The sequence below is a fragment of the Parasteatoda tepidariorum genome, chromosome 9, assembly GCF_982258835.1.
Source record: "Parasteatoda tepidariorum strain Cologne lab strain chromosome 9, Ptep-v5.0, whole genome shotgun sequence".
Lineage (NCBI taxonomy): Eukaryota > Metazoa > Arthropoda > Arachnida > Araneae > Theridiidae > Parasteatoda > Parasteatoda tepidariorum.
Window position 1 is genome coordinate 1,039,111 of NC_141763.1, and position 20,765 is coordinate 1,059,875.

Below are 20,765 nucleotides of genomic sequence, written 5' to 3' on the forward strand. Positions count from 1 at the left end.
TTTGCAGACAATAATTTTTAATTATAGAATCAAACACAAAATGTATTTGATTTGCTTAAATAGTTTTAGAGATTTTAATAGTAAGAGGCTTAAATTTCCAACCAATGTCCCAATTTAGATCTAAGGATCATATCTCCCAAATTACAGCTATCTCCCATATTCTTAGGGTCAAGTACACAATTTTGTCGAATGAGGAGCAGGTCTATCCAGGGAAAAGAAGTTTTTGTAACCTTAAATATCACTTACTATCTAGCATACTTCAAATTTCTTATAGTTTTAGTTATAGTTTAAATTTCTTATAGTTTTTTAAATGTCTTATAGTTTTGCACAAGAAAAAAAAATAGCGACTGTGTTTGTACAGTTAAAACTGAAAAAATAGGGAAATTGGTCAAAAAATATTTTGTATAAAAGTTACCAGCACTCACACAAAGAGCAAAGAATGATAATTTCTAATGAAATTTTTATAAAATGTTTTTTAAAAGTCTTTCAAAATTTTGCAAAAATTGAGATGTAAACTTTATGAAAAGTTTTTATATGGTGAAAAAAAATGCAATGAGGGCCTGTAAACAGGAAGAAAAGTTTTCACCTACACTATATGCATATAAAGAGAGTGTAGGTGCTTGGTCTTGGTTGGGCGATGACAAAAGTTAAAGAGAAAAGTTCCAACCACTTTACAGATAAATTTATTAAAGAGTAGTTAATTGTTACTTACTTTAGAAAGGAGCTTTGTAGTAAGCTATTCCTTTTCCTCAGAACTGAAATTAAGGAGATTTTGTCACATATTGAATAAAGATATAATTTTCATAAAATCAAACAAAATAAAAGTTTTCTCTTTTTTTTTAAAAAAAAAGTTTATATAAAGAAATTTAAAATGAAACAAAATAATTTACTTAAAAAATTAAAAAAAAATCATTAAATAAAGGGAAATATTTAAATTAAATAAAGATAATATAAAAATGTTATTTTTTTTAATCTATCATCTTGAATAGATGTGGAGGAAACAATGTTTAGCTTGCAGAAAATAACACTTTTAATGAATAAAATTATTTTTAAGTTTAAATAGTTTTTGCACAAAATGTACCAAATAGTTAGAAACCAGTAAATTTTTATGTTTATTTACATTTCAATATAGAGCCATTTTATACTGTATTTTATCCAAACAGTGCTCTTTATAAAATTCATTGAAATAATTTTCTTTAAAACAATATCATAAGTCAAATGTTTAAATAATGTTGTTTGTTTCAAATTAGCACTATTATTTTAAGACATTCAGTATTTGTAAATGAAAAATTGTCAATTTCTTGTTGCATATTCTATAGAAAAGAAAAACACTAGATAAAATTCTTTAATTTTTTTTCTTTCCTGATGGAAATTAGAATATATTAAGAATTCCAATCTAACATGGTTTCCTAGATTAGATGAGTTAATTGGCTTTGTTTTTACATCTGGGCAATTTCATGGTGTCGGAAAAAAATGAACATTAATTTCTTAGAAAGACTATGTAATAAAACAAAAGTTTATAATCATCAAATTTTTACATTAAATATTTAGTATATCATAAACTATCGAAAAACAATTTGTTTTATAAAAACTGATTATTATAATTTTAATTTAAATGGATTAAAGTGCTGCTTTCGGATGCGAATCGCGAGAAAGCAAAAAAAAGTATTACTAATTTACAAATTGTCTAAACTCTGTGAATTTGTTTGTAATTTAAATTTAAACTTGACTGAATTTTGAAGCTGACATTTGAATAAAAAATTCTATGTAGTTGTTTGTGAAAGATGATACATAATTAATTTGAAATTTTTTACTTTAGTGTCAGATGTAAATTTCTCAAATTGTATAGAAATTTTAGTTAATGATAACCATTATAATGACTGAAAATTACTTTAATTTTAATCTTAATGCTATAAATATTATTTTTTACTTAAATAGCTTCTTTAAATTTAAATTATCTTCTATTTCCTGTTGCAATGGTCAGATTAATATGTTTCATAACATTTTCCATCTTATAAAAGTTAGTTGAAAAATCACTCATTTAACTATGCAATGTACATTAACAACAATGAAATACATTAACATCAATGTAATATATAAACAACAATATGAATAAAACTCATATTTGAGCAATATTTTCTTAAATTTAATAATTTTAAAAATCATGGAACAAAAACTTTTTATAAAAAACAAAATATGGGAAAAATGTTGAAAAAATTCACTATTTTTATACGCAATAAAAAAAAATTCGATTGAAAAAAAAAATAATAATCACTGTACATTAAAAGGAAAAAAAAACAACAATTTTTTACTGTATTATTAGCCTATAAGAAATTTTTCTGGGCACAAGAAAAATGATAATACATAATAGCTTTATTTACTGCCTGCATAAAATTAAACAATATTTACCGATTTGCATTTTACTTCTATTTAGTGGCATAGCTAGCTGTGAACAAGCAAGAAGATATGTCCAGTTGTAACATAAAAGATGGGCCAAATTTTTGGAAAAAAATTTAATAGGAATTCTAGAATAAATTTTAATCTTTTCTTTATACCCCCTCTTCAGTTTCGTTGACCAATTTAAGGCCCAATAAATAACTAATAATTTTTATCCCATTTACCTAAAAATTGAATAGGATGTGAGTTATTGTTGTAGTTTGCTATGCAAGTAGGTTTAATATTTTTAATACAAAATTATTTTTTTTCTTTACACAAAAAAATAAATAAATAACTACAGAATGTTCTGAAATTATTTTTTCTCTAAATACACAAATGTTTCAAGCTCTAAGCAAAATGATTGATTTAAAATGTTCTAAATGAAATTAAATTGTTACTAAAAAAATTAAAACTGAGTTGCTTACCTCAAAAAAATAAATAAAATTAAATTTAAAAAATATATTAAAACTTCATTAATCAATTTTAAGTAACAATATAAATAACTTAAAGTACAGCTTAGTTGCAAAAATTTTATTAGGTTCCGAGGTGAAATACATTATTGTAAATTAACCTTCAGGAATATTTATATTGTTTCTTTTCATATATTACTTCATTTTATAAAGAAAATGTGAAATAAGAGATGAAAATAAATAAAAACAAATGTAATGAAAAGAAAAGCAGTGGTGTGTATAAATAACTAATTTAAAATAAAAAATATTATTATCAAAATCTTGTTTTAAACAGAAAAAATAATTGATTATATTGAATCCTAGTGCTACAGTACAATTAATTATGTATTTTGGTATCACACGTAAAATATCAAAAGTTCCTTGAGAATTTTTTTTGTAAATCAAAATGAGACATGTTTCTACATATTTGTGCAAGATAACCTGCTTTGTTATAGTTTACTTTAATTATTATTCTTTCCATTTTCTATTATTAGTGTGAATTAAAAAAAAAAAACTGTACTTGGTAACAGATTCCCTTACCATGGTTGAAAATTTCAAATGATGTTGCCCTTCATTTAACAGCCTATGACTTATTGAAAACTGATATTTATAAGTTAAAAATCATTGTTTCTAAATCTTTTACTTTGGAAATGATACTTTGGAAATGTATCTCTTTCTCTATAACATTTTGAGTCTCTAATTGTAGTACCATATGTAGAATCTGTAATCAGCAGGTCTGGCCTGCATTTATCAATCCACCCTGGCCCCAAGTGACTATCTGGAGTGGTGTTAAAATTCCCCTAAAACAGATGTATTTCAGAATATGCACAAACAGAAAACATGCGTTGAAATGTAAAAACATAAATGTGGATAAAAGAAACCGCATTACAGATACACCTACACTTTAAGAAATAAACATAATTTAAATTTTAAAGAAATAAATGGCTAATATTTTTATAAATTTGTCAGCTGTATTTCACTTCAATCTATTGCAGTTTATAGTACTATATAAGCAGACCACTTGCAGTGCATAACTATAGTAGTTTACTCAGATAGTACAAATTTCCTTGTTTATCTGTTAATTCCTATTTCCAGTAAAGATAAAAAAAAGTTACTTTATTTTCCACATTATTTCAAAATTTGTAACTAGATTTTCAATTAACAACTACCTCATTCAGTTTAAAAGGCTTAATTAAATATTAAAATGAATTACAATTTGCTAAAAAAAATAATAGTTAACTTACATATAAGCTAAAATGACTAATGTAGGTATTTCCCTAATAATGTTATTTATTATTCGTAAAAAAAATTAAGCTTACATCAATTTTAATTTTATTTTTTTTGTGTTACAAAATTTATTTATTAAAACAATAATAATAATAAGAAAATAGGGAGATGGATGAGTTGCAAAAGGTCTTCTATTTCAACATAGGATGAATTTGGTTCTTGATAAGAGGTCAACATAGACATAACATAAACTTAGTAGGCTTTACTGTATGAAAAAGAAACTGAAATACTTCTGACAAGTATGGGTAAGTATTATGTTTTAGAAATGCAAATCAATGTGAATAAAATAAATTTTTCACAGACTTTCCAAAAATAACTCTAATAATAAAGTTATAATACTTAAAGCCTAGCTTTCCTCCCATTTCAAAAACACAAAAGCTCAATCAAAATAAATATAAGAAACAATAAACCAATTAATTATTTACAATGACAATAGTTGAGAAAAAAAAACTTACTGTGTAGACTACTGATTGTGATCCTACTTTTATCAAAAACATTGCAAAACCCAATACATGCCCAGCATAACAAGCTGTGATTTCAAGGTCATCAACAACCTGCATAAACAATATTTTATTTTAGGGTGCATAGCCAGATTTTTCAACAAAAAATAAGCACTCTTTAAGTACGTTTTATGCACTCAAAAAATATTTTTAATCACTTTCAAAAAAAATCATAATTAGGATCTGTGCACTAATAAAAATTATTTTTTTCTATTGTTTAAAGTTCTTAATTTATACACATAAAATCAATAAAATTCAATAACATTTTAAGAAACTTAACATAAACATGATAAAATAAGTAGTTTCTGATAAATATTGAAGAGAAAATTGTGAAAATCGTGCTCTTTTGTAATTTAAAACCCCAATCAACACGGCAAAGAAAAAATCTCTCTGTAAAAGATAGAATCAAACACTTTTTTCAAATCCCGAATAGAAGAAGCATCTTTAACAGCTTTTAAAAAACATAAATAAAAAATAAACACTTTTAAACACTTTTTAAAAACGCTACGCACCCTGTATTTAAATAAAGGGAAATTTAATTTTTCATTACATCCCCAAAAATATTTTGAATTAATAAATAAATATAGTAAGAAATATATATAATAACTCATTTATGCAGCAAAACTGAAAACCAGTGCCTTAGTTATGACTGGCTGGTCTATTATGTTACAAAAATAAATTAATAAAAGACCAAGGTTTTAAAAATTTATACTGTAAGCCATAAGCACTTGACCTCATTTTTTATTAATTGATAAATTTTTTTGTTTGATTTCAGTAGTTATCATAAATTTTGAAAACATACAAGAAAGGGAATATTGGGAGTTATGTTTTAATTATGTAAATACTTTTCAATGTAAATGCTTTTAATGTAAATACTTTTCAATGTAAATGCTTAAAACTTTTCAAACTAACTGTTGTAAATTCTTGCGGTTTTTTTTTTTTTTTTGCCGAAGCATTTTATTCAAGTAGGAAAAAAAAAGTGTAGTAAAAATTAAAAATTAACTTTAGAAAATCAGTAAGAATCTGGCACAAATATTTAAATTTTTTTTTAATTTTTAAATAACTTCACATAGAAATACTTATAAATTATGTTATTTTATGCCAAATAAAAATTTATGTAACTTTTTTCGTTTGTGTTCACTCATAAGAGTATAACCTGAAACAAAATTTCAGAGTCATGCTAATGTCAATACAGTCATTTACTTGCCTTCAGTTAATATTTATGCTGTCTCATAATAGAAAAAATAATTATTAGTAAGTAATTTTAAAAACTGAATAAATAAAATTAACATGTTAATGTATTAGGAAGTATTTTTTCTTAAACTGATTTATATGCTACAGTGTAAAGTAGAAAGCTAAAAGTCCTGCCTGATGATTTCCTCTTAAATTTGCTTGAAGCATTTCCGAAATTTATAAATTTAGAATAGGGTTTAAACTTTTATAAATGGCATACATTGCATCCTAACCGGGATAAGACACTATTTTTGCACATTCAGAATGTAATGGGATAAACTGGATGAAATGGAAGAAATCCTTAATTATCACAAAGAATAAAATTAAAATTTATGAAATTCATTGAAACTAAGTTTTTAAACAGGTTTTGTTCATTTACATTGGATTTGTAAATTTAATATAAAAGATAAAACTATAAATTCCACGTTTAAATTTATTCATAAAACAAAAAATTAAAGAAGATAAGCTTTATTAAGCTAAATTTATTGAGTATTATTCTATACTTATATTTATTCTATACTAATTAAGAGTAAAAGATATTAATACAAATAAAATTAATTTCAATTAATTATCATTTGTTTCAACGCTTTCATAATATGCAATTTCACTTTTTATGTCCTAATCACACTTAAGTTTACAGCATTTAATTTATGATAAACATTTTTTTCTCAAATGAAAATCAATAAATGATATGTATTTAAATAACAAAAAAATAAATAAATAAAATAATATGCTTCCTTTATTCCTGTAAGAATTATAAATTAATAACTCTCTAAAAGATTAGGAATTAAATGACAATACTAAATATAAAAAAAAATATTATGTTATTTACTTAGTAAAATATATTAATCCTTGTTTAAAGCTACTGATTAATTTAAACATACAACTTTAAATGAGAAAAAAGAGCCCCCTGCCCAAGAGCAGCTTTGCTCCGTTGGAGTACAAACTTCATGATCTCGTTTAAACTTAGTATACAGAAATAATAAAACATGCTAGCATATAATTTATACCCCTTTGAATATCCTACTAATATAAAGCTATATTTCTTTTAATTTATTAGTGATCGAGCAATTTATTAGCAATTGATAAAAATAATTATTGATTACAGTTTCGAAAGATTGTGCGAAAATATATTTACGCCTTTAGCTTACTTGTTTTCTATAACGTTTTTTTTTTTTTTTAATTCAAATTCTATAAGGGGTGAGATAAAAGCTTCAAACTACTAGGTAAACATCTTAAAAATGAGCAAAAACAAGAATAAATAACTTAATAATAACAAGAATAAATAAAAAGAACAAATTTCCCTTGCTATGGATGGTGTTTTCAATATAAATGTAAACAATAACAATCTTGAGCTCCATACTATTTGTCTAAGATCTGCCAGACACTCGTCTGGAGCTGTGACGGTCACAATGGTAACTAAGGCTCTAGTTCCACAAACAAACACAACATACATATGAACACAAACATAATGGTCTTGTATGGATACAGAACCTCCTATCTAAGTTGAATTAAAATTTACATAATAATTAAAGTACTTAGGACAAAATTGTATTTAAATTTAAGTTAAATTAATTTTTAAATACGTTAATATATTTAGATGAGTACATGATTGTCAGAGAACAGACATGTACTCTGTCCTGAATGTACAGAAGTGTACAAAATGTACAGAAAGTTACAAAGCAAGAAAAAGTATGCGCTGTGCACCTTGATGGAAGCATATCAAGTTTTAAAGCAAATGCATCCAAACATAAAACTTGGCAAATCTAAGTTTGCTGTACTACGACCTATCCATATTTTATGCGTAGGTAAAACCCCATATAATGTGCGTATGGGCTATTCATGAAAATGTAAATTTACTATTAAAATCACAAAGTTGTGTACCTAATAATTACATAAAATTACTAAATATAGCGACTTGTAAAACTGATTTTCTAACCATCATTGAACAGCTGACCCAAATTTAAGTTTTCGGCTACCAATGTTCATCTCTGTAGCCTTCACCCCTGTAGCCTTAATCCAACCCAAAATACAAGGGAACTGGTATTAATTTGTTATGAGAACTTGGAGGACTTTGTGACCCAACTGATTTCACGTGCACCAGTCCCCCATTTGAAACACTGGGATTCTTTTGATGTTATCAAAGACAAGTGTAAACAGTATTAGGGAAAAATAGGGTAGTTAATTTTGTTGCCCAAATAACTGAAATTGAGAAAGAAACAAACAATGTGCATGTTTCTTAAGCATGGTCTTTTAAAACAAAAACTTTCAAATAAAACTACAAGAATGTAGCATGGGTTCACTAGTCAGTTATCATAACAGTGCTGCCAACCCCAACTTTAAATAACCAAAGAGTCACTCTTGACAGTGCTATTTCTCTTTAACTACTTGTCAAATTTGTAAGAAGTCCCCTTTATTACATTTCATGTCTACTTACGACATATTATTAGGACTTAATAAAAATGTGTTTGCAATTTTAAAAGTATCATAATAATTTATTTTACGTTTAGATACTATAATTTAAAAAAAATTACAGATAATGTTTAGGATGGTCGAAATCACAAAATTTAATGTAAATAACAGTGTATGTCTAAAAAGTGGGATTTTATTTGCCCCCTCAGTTACAAGTACTTTGAATTAACTTGCAATTTAATTATGAGTCTCTTTTATTATTTTGTGCCAATTAATTAAATATTGCACCCTAAAGTAGCAGGGCAATTCCTTGAAAGTATCAACTTTTAAGTGAATTTTTTTTTATGAATTGCATATTTTGATTTTAAAAATATGTTCAAAAATAGCCAAAGTCTGCATATTCCTGTTTCACTTTTGATAATTTTAAGTTTTTTGAATTTTAAACTTTTTGCAGCATTCTAAAGTAATCACATGGCTGACAAGTGAATTGTTTACATTTGTGCTCAAATTTTTTTCTTGAAAAACACTTATAAAATAAAAGAAATGTACCTTTCTTCTGCAATATTTTGATAAAATTATGCATATAGTACAAAGTTTAAACATTTAAAACAGTCTTTATGTAATTTTAAGTTTAATATATAAAATAAAAGAAACTTTTTTTTGTGTCATTCCGTCACATGTTTTAGTATTTTTTTTTAAACAGCAACTGCATTTCAAAATGAAAATTTATATATTTTGGAATATAAAGCAGATATGGTATAAGAATCAATGAGAGATAAAATTTTATGCATTTGATTATTAACTACCAATAATTTGTGTGACGGAATGACACATCTTCGGCGATGGAATAACAAAACGAGTCCTACAGAAGCTTATTCAGAAACTAGAGAATCATTTCTTTTTCAATTTACCTAATGGCTAAAACAGCTATTGGAAGACAGATAGAATGTTGAAAAGAAGCAAGATCCCCATGATATGATGAAAAAAAAGACAGAGAAAGAAAGGCAAAGAAGAAAGTTTACATGACAAAAGCTGGACTTAAAAGACTTAGATGTGCAAACGCTGTAGTGCAAAAATTGTGTAAACAAAGAAAAAATCAAATTCTACCAACCTCTTCACATACAATTAATTTAAATTCCTCATACAAATCCTGGCAGAGTCTCGGTAAAGTAATAAAAAAAGTTGTACACTCACTTCCAAAATCACCAATAAAGGCAACAAAAAAAAACAATTATTCAATCTTTATGTGAGAAGTATTTAACATCAAACTCAAAAGAAACTAATTTAAGTGCGAAAAGCAATGTCGATGAGCTGTTTAATTTGGTTAAAAAAATTTACGATCAAAATAATGTTAGTTACCAGGTATGAAGGATTCAGTCATAATACGAACTCTGACAGAGTAACAAAGAGTGCAGATGCAATATATGCTTATATAAGTAACAAATAGTGGAAGTTTTGATTCTGACCAGCTATTCTATTTAAGAGAGGGCAAAAGAGAATGACTTCAGCTGGTCTCTTGTTACAACAGCATTGCCAGGGACAAGAGACATGCACTAGATGTTCATGTAGTTGAAAAGTGAATCATCAAAATTAGAGAATCATCAAAATGTTTTCTAATTTTAACCAAAGCGAAGTGTATGATTTGAAAGGCCACTGTTTTGAAGAGGAAATGGAAAACATGACTGAGGAGTATGCCTGCGGCTCCTTAATCATTGTTCCATACTGCGGTAAAAAAGGAGCATTTATAAGTGACGCAAATTATTTTGATAGACAAAGACGATTTAGATGCTAAAGTACTAAAATTATGCATAAATTTCCTGAGAAAGATAAGATGTGACCTTATTAGATATAAAACCAAGGCAAGGTAGATATAAAACCTCTTCAGAGACAAGCTAATTTTAAAATTGTTGAAATTTTTACTAATTCTGTTTATCAGTTACATACATATTAATCCTGTTTATCTGTTACATTCTGTTCATCATTTACATATTAATAAAACCTTTTTTAAATGAAGACTTTCTTCCACTTAACTTTTTGTCACTCTGACATGGTCATTCTGTCACAGTAAATAGATGTTAATAACTGCTAGCCAACCTGAGATTAATTTTTCAAATTCACACTTTACATTGCTTACACATTATACTAAAAGTGAAAAATAATTCAGAAAAATAATAGCGGCAAAATTCACAGAAACTACCAGTTCTAAGTGGCATACTAAAAGCTTGGTTGCCAAAATGTCATTCCATCACATAAATAAAAAGTATATCAAATTGAAAAAAAAAATGGAAAATCCTTTTTTTTTAGTTTATAAATCGCATTATGCCAATAATAATTATATGCATGAGAAAAAACAATGTTTATTTCAAATTAGATGCATAGAAACTTCAATTAACTGTTATTTTGCAAGTCAAAATGTCATTCCATCACATATGAAATTGCCCAGCATACTCTTGTAAAATGTTTTATTTTCAGAAATATTAAGTATATTTTTCAGAATAAAATACTAGTGTGATTTCCCTCTGTTACACTTGGAATTCAACAAAATAACTTGTACCAAAAAAACATATTTCAATTATACACATTTTGTTTAAAGCTTATTTAAATGCAATTTGTATAAATAGCATACATATATCAAGACTTGTTCAACCCAAAAGTAACTTAAAATAGTTGTTAACTAATATAATCTTTTTAAGACTTTTAATTTAATCTTTCTAGCTGACAAATAGTATCCTAATCTTTAACATTCATTATCAAATTAAGCTTGAAAAATATAACTATGATTTTATTTTTTCAATGATTAGTTTTTTAATACTTAAATAATGGTTTTACCCATTTTTTAAAACCCATCGTTTTACCCATTACCAGAAATGTTAACTATTTGAGCAATAATTGTGTTTTAAATAATGTTAAATATCATTAATACAATTTATTAGATATTTTAGTCAGTGAAAAAATATGATTTAAATGTAAAAAATCTTTTTTGGTTTTTTAATCATAATTTAATTTATTACAGTTTCATTTTATTTCATAAAACATTATTTTAATAAGCATATTGCAGGTCGCAGTAGGATAAAAAATGAAACCAGGACATGTTTTGAAACAATATACATATATTAGTTTACTTTTTTAAAAAAGCAAACAAAATAAAGAAATATTATAGTTTTCTCAACTTAAGTACAACAAGGGTCAATTTTAACCACAAAGAAAAATACTTTTATTATATACAGAGTTTCTTTATTCTAAATAAAAAGTTTTAAAAAATTTTCCAGTTGAATTCTTTTAATAAACATGTCATAAAAGATCAATAATTAAAAAGTTTTATTGATACTGTGGCATTAAAAAATAATCCATTATTTATTATTCTTTCATACGAATATTTTTTAAAAATTTGCAACTAAGTCCATGATTTCTTTAATAAATCATTCTGAAGTGGAGTTGCAATAATTTTGACACGAAAGCACAGTAAATATGCGCATTTGTTTTCAAAAGTAATTTTCTGCATGAACTAAAATAAAACAAAAAATATTTAATTGAAAATACAAATCTTTCTATCATTCAAACTGATTACTTTAGAAACTGTATTAGTATTCATAGAAAATGGGATGTTCTTAGTACAAATAAATCAGAAATATCAGGACAAAAAGCTAAAAATAAAGTTAAAAAATTTTTTTTAGTCAGGAATTCAGAAATTTCAATACTACAGTCTTTGATATTATTAAACTTTACCATGTATTTAATCATGCATTAAAATTTATTATGCTAAAATTAATGAAAATAGTTTATACCTTATTTATTATGAAACTATTAATATTAAGACTTACTTTTACTATTTTACACGTATTCCATGTCATTCTTGTATCTTTTCATAAATTCATTATTATAAAATATTTTTTTAAATTATTATAGATATAAAATATATATGATATATTGCACTTTAAATATATTAAAACTTGTATTGATTCAATGGATAAAAAAAATGTTTCATAAAATTTAATTAAATACTAATATTATAAATTTTATACAGCTAATAATGATGCTAATTAAATAATACTTAAAAATACAGCATTTTACATTACAGAAAAGCAAGGGGGAGGTCATTCTTTAACTTATACTACTAAAATAAAATTTGAATGTTGCGTTTATTTGCCTGCTAAATGAAGTGGTAAAATAACATTTTTAAAAGCATATTTAAATTATTCAGCTCGTCTCTTCCTTTTTTATTATTTTGTTAGCATATTCAAGGTAGATATTTTTGAATTGTTTATTGAAAACATTAATTAATATTTAATGGAATAGTTAAATGCCATGAAATACATTGGACTGGTTCCCGTAATTTCAACAATGGGCTCCACAGTTTGTGCTTGTCCACAGCTGACATTGTTCCACAGATTGTTTTTTTTTTTTTTTTTCTTTTTCTTTTAAAAAAAAAAAACATAGTTTGAACCAAGAAAAATATGTGATATTTCTGATCAAGCTACAAGAAATAATAATTCCCTTTTTTGCAAGATGTTCCTTAATTTTTACAAGAGAGCATTTTGACTTTGTGTCACTTGGCACATTTGAATTTGCTATGCATCTTTCTAAATCTAAGAGGAAAAATCTAAATATCTAGACAGGATTTTTTTTTTTCCTCTTTAAAACATATATACTCCCTTAAAGCTTGATTTAATAAAATGGTGATGATTTTATTCTCTGAAATTAGCTCTTAAAATCAGCCAATTACATAATCCAGTTATTTTATCAGTGTTATTCACTGCTTGTAATAAAGAAATAATGTAAAGAAATTTTCAAAAAAAAAATTTGCAAGATTTGAAAATCTGTTCCAATGACTTTCGATTAAAAGAAAGATAAGATTATAATAAAATTTATGGCATGCATTTTAAAACTTATTGATGAATAAAAAAAGTCCAAACTAACTTTCAACTGGTTTCATAATCCAATTATTATTTTTTAAAACAAACTTAGATTGATGTTTTTTATAAAGTTGTTATTAACAAATTTCATACAAGTAAAATCACGCATGAACTATTACAAAGAAAAGAAAATACAACTAAACATGAAGTATAAGGAACAAGAATGCAACTAGCTAGAGAAAGTGCAAGTAACTTCCCTAGCATGAAAGTATCTAGAAGAAATAATTTTTACTTACAACAGATGTAGTTCCACTAGTAACTTGCAGATCTTGTAGTTGAACAGAACTTGGGCAGCGGGATACTAAATTTCCAATAATTCTTTACAGTAGCTCCATTCAGTATAGTAGTACATGTTACATCCTGTTAAATACAAAATTACATTTAAATAAGAAAATTCGTATATAATTTAATAAAAATTAAAATATCCATTAAAAATGCATTTAAGCATTCAAAAAAACATTTACGCATTTCTATTTAGAAGTAGCAAACAGAGTTTATGGTCAGAAAAGTTTTTTCACTGACTTTTCCAATCGAATTTGCCTACAAATCCAGGACTTATTTATTTATTTTTGAAAATATTCAATAAAATTTTTATTTGATAAAACTGCAAATTAAAATTATAATTGCAAATCCAAGTAAGCAAATGTTTTTTTTTCATTTTAAAAAAAGCAGAAGATTTTAATTTTGTCAATTATGATTAAGAATAATGAAGTATCAGAAATATAAATATAACTGAAAGAAAACACAAGACTAATGGAATTTACTATGCAACAGTTAAAAAAAATTATAAGTACAAATTTTTGCAAAAGAAATACTAAAAATATGTACATAATCTGTATATTATCAATGTTAAATCTTATTTAATCAATGTAAGAACATTCTCCAAAAACACAATAAGCAAATAAACCCCCATACATAAGCATCGATTAAAATATTAATAATGGGAAAGATAAGCATCAATGAGATTCAGAAACTTAATTGAGCATTACTTAATTTAAAAAAAACATTTTTAACTCTAAATATTATATTATCCTGAAAAAAAAATTTAGGAAATGTGTGAAAAATCCATATTTATCCACAGAAGTTAAAAATAAGAAGGGAAAAATAAGTATAAAATTGCAACATGTTAAGATTTTCTATTAAAAAAATATCATTAATAAGATTGATAAATAGCTACAAAAATATAAATTATGATGGCAAAATTGTGAAATTAATAAAAAAAATTAAAAAAAAACAAAACAGAAAATAACATCTTTAATATCATAAAACTTACACAAATATAAGTCAATTAAAGATCTTCATTTAATTGAAGTTAAACTAAATTATATTAAATTAAATAAAACCAAATTATAATATACTAAAGATTTATTATAAAAAACTAAAGATTTATTATAAAAGACTAAAATCACCAAATTAACTAATATAAAACAAAATTAGTAATTAAAAAAGCAATATATTTTATATCTAATTAAAAGCAAAAAATAAAATGATAAAATACAAGGAAACTTTATTAATCAAATTAAATAAAAACAACACTTAAAATTTACCAAATGGAAATGATAATTAAAAAAAACTAAATATAACATAAATATTACAATCCAGTACAAGTATATAATACAAGTATATAATCCACTATATAATAAAATTAACTGAATTTTTAAAAAAAACTTCACCTTAAAATTCATGAATAAGTATTAATTTATTGAGAATGAATTTCATGATGAACAAAGAAAAAAACTAAAATTATAGTGGAATCTGAAATGTATCACCTGTAAAAAGAAAATGCTGCAATCTGCTTTTAGTAATAATTGTCTGCTTTTAGTAATAATTAATTTTACGCTTATAACATATAAACAATCTTTTACTTTCATTTCTTTACAAAATTAAATGATTTTTAAAGAAACCAGAGGTGACTCCACATCAGGCAAAACTTGCAAATGATACTGCCCCTCTCAGAAATTGAAATTTATTTAGCTAAAAAATATTGCTTCTTTAAAAGATATCGAATAAGCATAGCAGCTAACAGAAAACGTTTTGTTCTTAATAATTAAAGTCTCATATGAAATTATAAAGCAATTTGTCATAAAATATCAAGGAGAACAAAAATTGAGAAATAAAAATGGATGAAAAGAAAAACCTAACACATAGATACTCTAAGGGGAGAAATAGGCAGTTCCTTAACAACACTACAGAATTTAACTGACAACACTCCAGAAACATGTAAGAATAATAGAAGAATCTTACAGGATACACCTAATGGTAAAGAAATCTAAATCACAAATTAGTAATTTTAAAAACTGTAAAAAATGCTAAATTAGAAAACTAGTAAATTGTTAAGGAACCTAATCAAGTTTTCTCCTTTTTTGATTTACATGATTTCAAAAAAAGCACAATTTTTTAAAGCAGAGTTTTATGTAGATTTGCTCAAAAAGTTATTTTTAGAATGAATACTTTTAGGAAAAGGAATGTTTTTCTGTCCTGTCACAATAAGAAGTTAACAATGATTTGAAATTGTAAATTTAACTTATAAATTACAATTTTGTCTGTCAAATTAAAATTTAAATCAATTTAGGTCGATTGCCGAACCAAAAACAAAGAATCCCTAAAAAGAGAATGGATGTGTAATTTATTTGTTCAAAAAGATGACATAATAACAGAGATATACATAGATTACGTATCAAGAGAGAATGTATAAATAACAGAGATAATAACAAAAAGCAAAGCTGCATTTATCCCACATCCTGTAAACTCTGTTATAAAAGGTTTATTTCTTTTATGTAGTTAATTTTTATTGTATTGTATTATTAACAATAGACTGACATATTTAAGAATTACTACCCATAAAAATATATGTCTAATAAGTCTAAATAAAAAAATGGAAATAATGCAAAAAATTATTACTGACATTTTAAAAATAAGTATAGTACAGTAAAAATCCAAAGCTTGCTAAAAATATTTTATGTTTAAATTCTTTTATCTCTTAAATATCAGATTCTACCCTAAGATTTTGATAGTTTCACTCAGCTTTCACAACTTTGTTTCTTGAAGAATCTATACATAAAGACTTACTACCTGAAGGTTTTCATCCAGTTTGGCCCATGACGTAAAATAATAAAACATTGAAAAAGGAGATGATTTAATTCAAATTATTAAAATTTTCAACTTAAACTGTAAGTTAAATTACTTCAATTAAAAAATATCAATTCGAATCATGAAACGATATCAAATATTTAAAATGATTATAATAATTTTGCTTTTAATGATTGTGAAAAGAGTTAATAAAAATAAAATTTTTCTAAATCAATTAATTTTCATTAAAAATAATTTTTATTTTCATTTAATATTTTAAATTTTCATGAATTTTCATAAAAACTTTTTTTTATGGACCTGATACAATCTATACTTTTTTATTTTTTGCAGAAGGCAAAGTATTCAAAGTTCAAATGTTTTTCATTCCAAAATATTGTGCATTTAATAATCTAGAAATATTATAGAAATATAAACATAGTTTAAGATAGATTTGTTTATAAATTTTAAGGTTAATTACTTACAATATTAAATAAAGACTACATTGGGGAAAAAATTTTTTGTTACGCTTATACAGAAACTTGATCATGCCTAACTCATGGGTGGAAATTTCAAATCAAAAATTAGCTTTGTTCCTAAACCTACAGATTGTCTTTGAAATGATATTTTTGTCGAAATGTACAAGTTTTTAAAATGTCATGTATAACAGGGGTTCACATAAATGTTGTGACAAACTTCTAGGGGAGTTGGGCTTATCATCTGAATCAAACTTGCAAACATGCATGGAAATATCGTCATATGTGGCTATTATGACCTATTCAGAAGCACAGTAAGAAGCAGTTCATAATACTAAACTGCATAGTATGTCAAAAAATCCAGGCATAAGTCGTTAAGCAAGTTTAATACAGATGACGTGCCTTTATTCCCCTAGAAAATTGTCACAACATTTATGCAATCCTCGGTTATAGGTAATGTTTTTAAACTTCCATATTTTAACAAAAAATACACTAAAAAATATTATTTGAAAAAACCGTAGCTTGGAGGAAGAAATTAATTGCAGATTTGAAATCAGCGTCGTAAAATTGTTTTTGTTAAAATATCTTATTCATTGGAAAGCAAAACAAAATAATAATAATTGTTTTCCAGTGCTATTTAAATTATAATCGATTGATGTAAAACCTTAATTTATTTGTCCCACTTAAACAGATAATTTTTTGTTTTTTACGAATTTCTCAATTTTAGAGCATACTATTATTATTAGCAGATTAAATTAGTGTAGCACTTTTTAAATTATATTATGATTAATAAAATATATAATTCCTATTGTGCAATTCTTTCTATTGCTTGCAATAAGTGAGTAACATGGCTGTGCAATTTTATACTTCATTAGATAGCAATTAGTATATTTCAGGAAACGCAATTTATAATTTTAAAAACATCTGTTTCTTGCTATATAGAATATAATCAAGTTTAGAAAAAACAATAAAAAGTACATGTAAAACATATGCATAGATATGTGATACAAAGTTAACCTTTTATTACTTTTTGTTTGGTTAAAAAAAACAGTTTTGGGTCTTAAAAAGTCCATCATGTGGATTCAAGAGTACTTGAATTTTTTTTTTTTTTGTCCTTTAGTATTCTTTTGACTTTTTTTCAAATTTAAATTAAAGTCAGATTATGGACAAAACTTTTTTAAACTTTATATTTAACACTCAATATTCTTAAACCTCCGCTCTCAACAACTGAATTCCAACCTCTTAACAGCCAAGATTATGATTAAATTTTAAAAATAAACTTAATCAAAAATTTTATCTTATTTTGCACAAAACACAATTTAAAGAGAGAAAAAATTAAAATAGTTTTAGAATATTAGAGAAGAAAACATATTTTCTTGCATATCAAAATTTGGTAATCTGAATTTCAAAATATTTACACACATTTAAAAAATTTTAGGACCTGAAAACTAAAATTAAATCAATTGACACATACTTTCTATAACAAACAAGACTACAGCAACTCATAATATTTTAAAGGTTACATCCCTATTAAACATTTACGTACTTGCCAAGTCTCCTATTTATTAATGAAGACTCTCTCCTGTTTACCTGTATATTACAAATTTCTCTGTATTTGTTGAAGAAATTCTTTTATAAAAAAAAAATTGATGATGATTATCTGCTGATGGAGAAAAGACTTCTCTTATTCCTCAACAGATAATACTATTGCTAGTATTGCATCTTGTTAAGTGTTAATAGTTATAAGTAAGTATAAATAATGGTTTAAAAAATCTTTAGGTTAAGATTTATATACATATTTCTTACTTTGCTAAATGGAAGTGCTTACATTATTTCTAATTTTGATTTCTTTTTTTGACTTATGTGATAATTTATAATGGATCAAACTTTACAAGCAGCCTAAGAAATGTTGCTAGTAAAATCTGTGTAATTTTTTCTCTAATGTTGGCCGATATGCATTTGTAATTATGGGGGATGGAATTTGAACAATCGAATTAACTTTGTCAGGTTTTTTATTTATTTATTTTTTTAAATAAAAATGTTAAGCTAGTTGAAATATATTACAATTTATTCTTTTGGTCAGTTAAATAAAAAAAATTAAACTTTGAAAGAAGCTAATTTGAAAAAATAATGAATAAATGGTAGTACAAATAATTTCAAAAATGTTATAGCTGAAATGAAATAAAATATAAATGAAAAATGAATATCTCATATAAAACAAACCTTGATTTAAACAGATCATTGTCTCTTCATTGATCTTTATCTCTCCATTGATTCATTGATGCTGCATCTAACACACACGAAAAACTAGAATTCTTTAAGCTTGGAAGGAATACTCTGATAACAAATGATGGTGAAAAATCAGAAATTGGCAGCATTCCTCTCAAATTGTTTGATTTGAAACAGGAGCAGCAGCTAGTGAAGGTAAACAAGTATACCTAAGAGCAGGTACAGAAGAACTATGACAGCACCTACATAAGAAAAAACAGGAAATATTAAAAATAAAAAAAAGTAAAACTATAAAAACACTGCATTTTTTTAATAAATAATGAAAAAAAACTTTTAAATTTAATAAACTTTTGACTTTTTTGAAATTAATAAAAAATAGATTTTGAAAAGGTTATCATTTCGCAGCCCAAACGCTATCTGGACTGCATAGCGTATGAGCAAATATTTCTCCAGAAATTACAATATCACCAAGGAATTGAAAATAAAATTAGCATTAAGGATAAAATTAAATAGAAGCTTTGCAAAATCTTTCTAATGAGATGAATACATCGATATTTATAAAAAGCTAAATCTTAAAAACATTTAATATAATCGTAAATTGAACTATTTTTTTTTCTAAAAGATAGTTTGTTATTTTTGTAAATATAGAAAAAAGTAAAAAAAAAATAAATAAACATATCCAAAAAAATCTTTGCTATAAAATTTAAACTAGACTGATAAATTATTAATTTTTCATATTATAAGCAAAACCTATAATAAATTGATATATATTCTTGCAAAAGTTTGTTCCCATGAAAAAGCAATTAGGGGCCATTCAAAAAGTATGTACATCCCGAAGAGGGGGAGGGGATTAGCTATATTGTTCGGTTTTGTACAATGGGGAGGGGGGAGGTATTATACAAAGTATGTACATTATAAGCATACACCAAATTTAAATTTGACTTATTCCTATTATGTTGATCAGATAAGATTGTTTTATTTATTGATTCAAAGATAAAGTTGGGTGTTAATGTTTAAATAATTTAAATGAATAAATTATTCTAAATAAATATTTAATTTTATTTAAAACACGATTATTTTAATTTTTATGAAAAAGGAGGGGGGGCTAATAAAATGTACCTACTCTTGGGGGGGGGGGAGTAAGACCTTATGTAGATTAAGAAAGTTTTCCATTACTAAATAATCAGAGGACTATTTAACAGAATTGAAAGTAACAAATTTTAAGAATCTTGTTTGTTCTAAATCATTACATTCTGCATCAATTTAATTTGTACACAACTTTTACACATATCTAACAAGTAACTAAAGGATTTGTTAAATGAAAGATATTTTAATCTTAAATTACAGATAGAGTCAAAATATATAATTTTTAATACATGGGAGAAAAATTTATTGTATTCATTGACAATATACATTAAACTATTTAGTATGAATATTCATCTTATTAACATAAAAAATCTATCTTTAAAAATTAACTTGTAACTGTAAGAATGGATTTTAACTGCTGCAAAATGAAACGGGGCAGGAAACAAACAGATTCAAAAAACATATAGTTTAGTTGCATATAGTATAGTTTATATTATTACAAAAATGTCACATATATATATATATTCTAACTAAAATATTGAGCTGAAGTGATGATAATTGTAACGATCAGTTTTGATGAAGCTATTAGCTGTTTGCAGCTTATAGCTCGCTTATAATGATCTGAAGTTCACTTTTATTTTAAACACTTGTGCGTAAGAAATTTTTTAAGCTTGTAGC

General features: G+C 24.9%; 1 protein-coding gene across 25 annotated transcripts in view; it reads right to left on the bottom strand.

Annotated features, from left to right (window-relative positions):
- Positions 1-20,717, bottom strand: part of LOC147803223 (integrator complex subunit 11-like) — a 33,051-nt gene extending 12,334 nt beyond the window's left edge. For 5 of the 25 annotated variants that reach the window (XR_015428893.1, XM_087150549.1, XM_087150548.1 and 2 more), the window contains exons 1-5: positions 18,996-20,118; positions 13,467-13,590; positions 4,628-4,726; positions 3,595-3,685; positions 713-755 (exon numbers count right to left, since the gene is read on the bottom strand). Coding sequence is in view for 12 of the 25 variants with exons in the window: in XM_087150549.1 (XP_087006675.1) it covers positions 713-755; positions 3,595-3,685; positions 4,628-4,669 (176 nt within the window). In the remaining 13 variants the exon portion in view is untranslated. The other 20 variants (XR_015428898.1, XR_015428901.1, XR_015428902.1 and 17 more) reach the window with 13 other exon arrangements.
- Between the last annotated feature and the right edge of the window lie 48 nt (positions 20,718-20,765).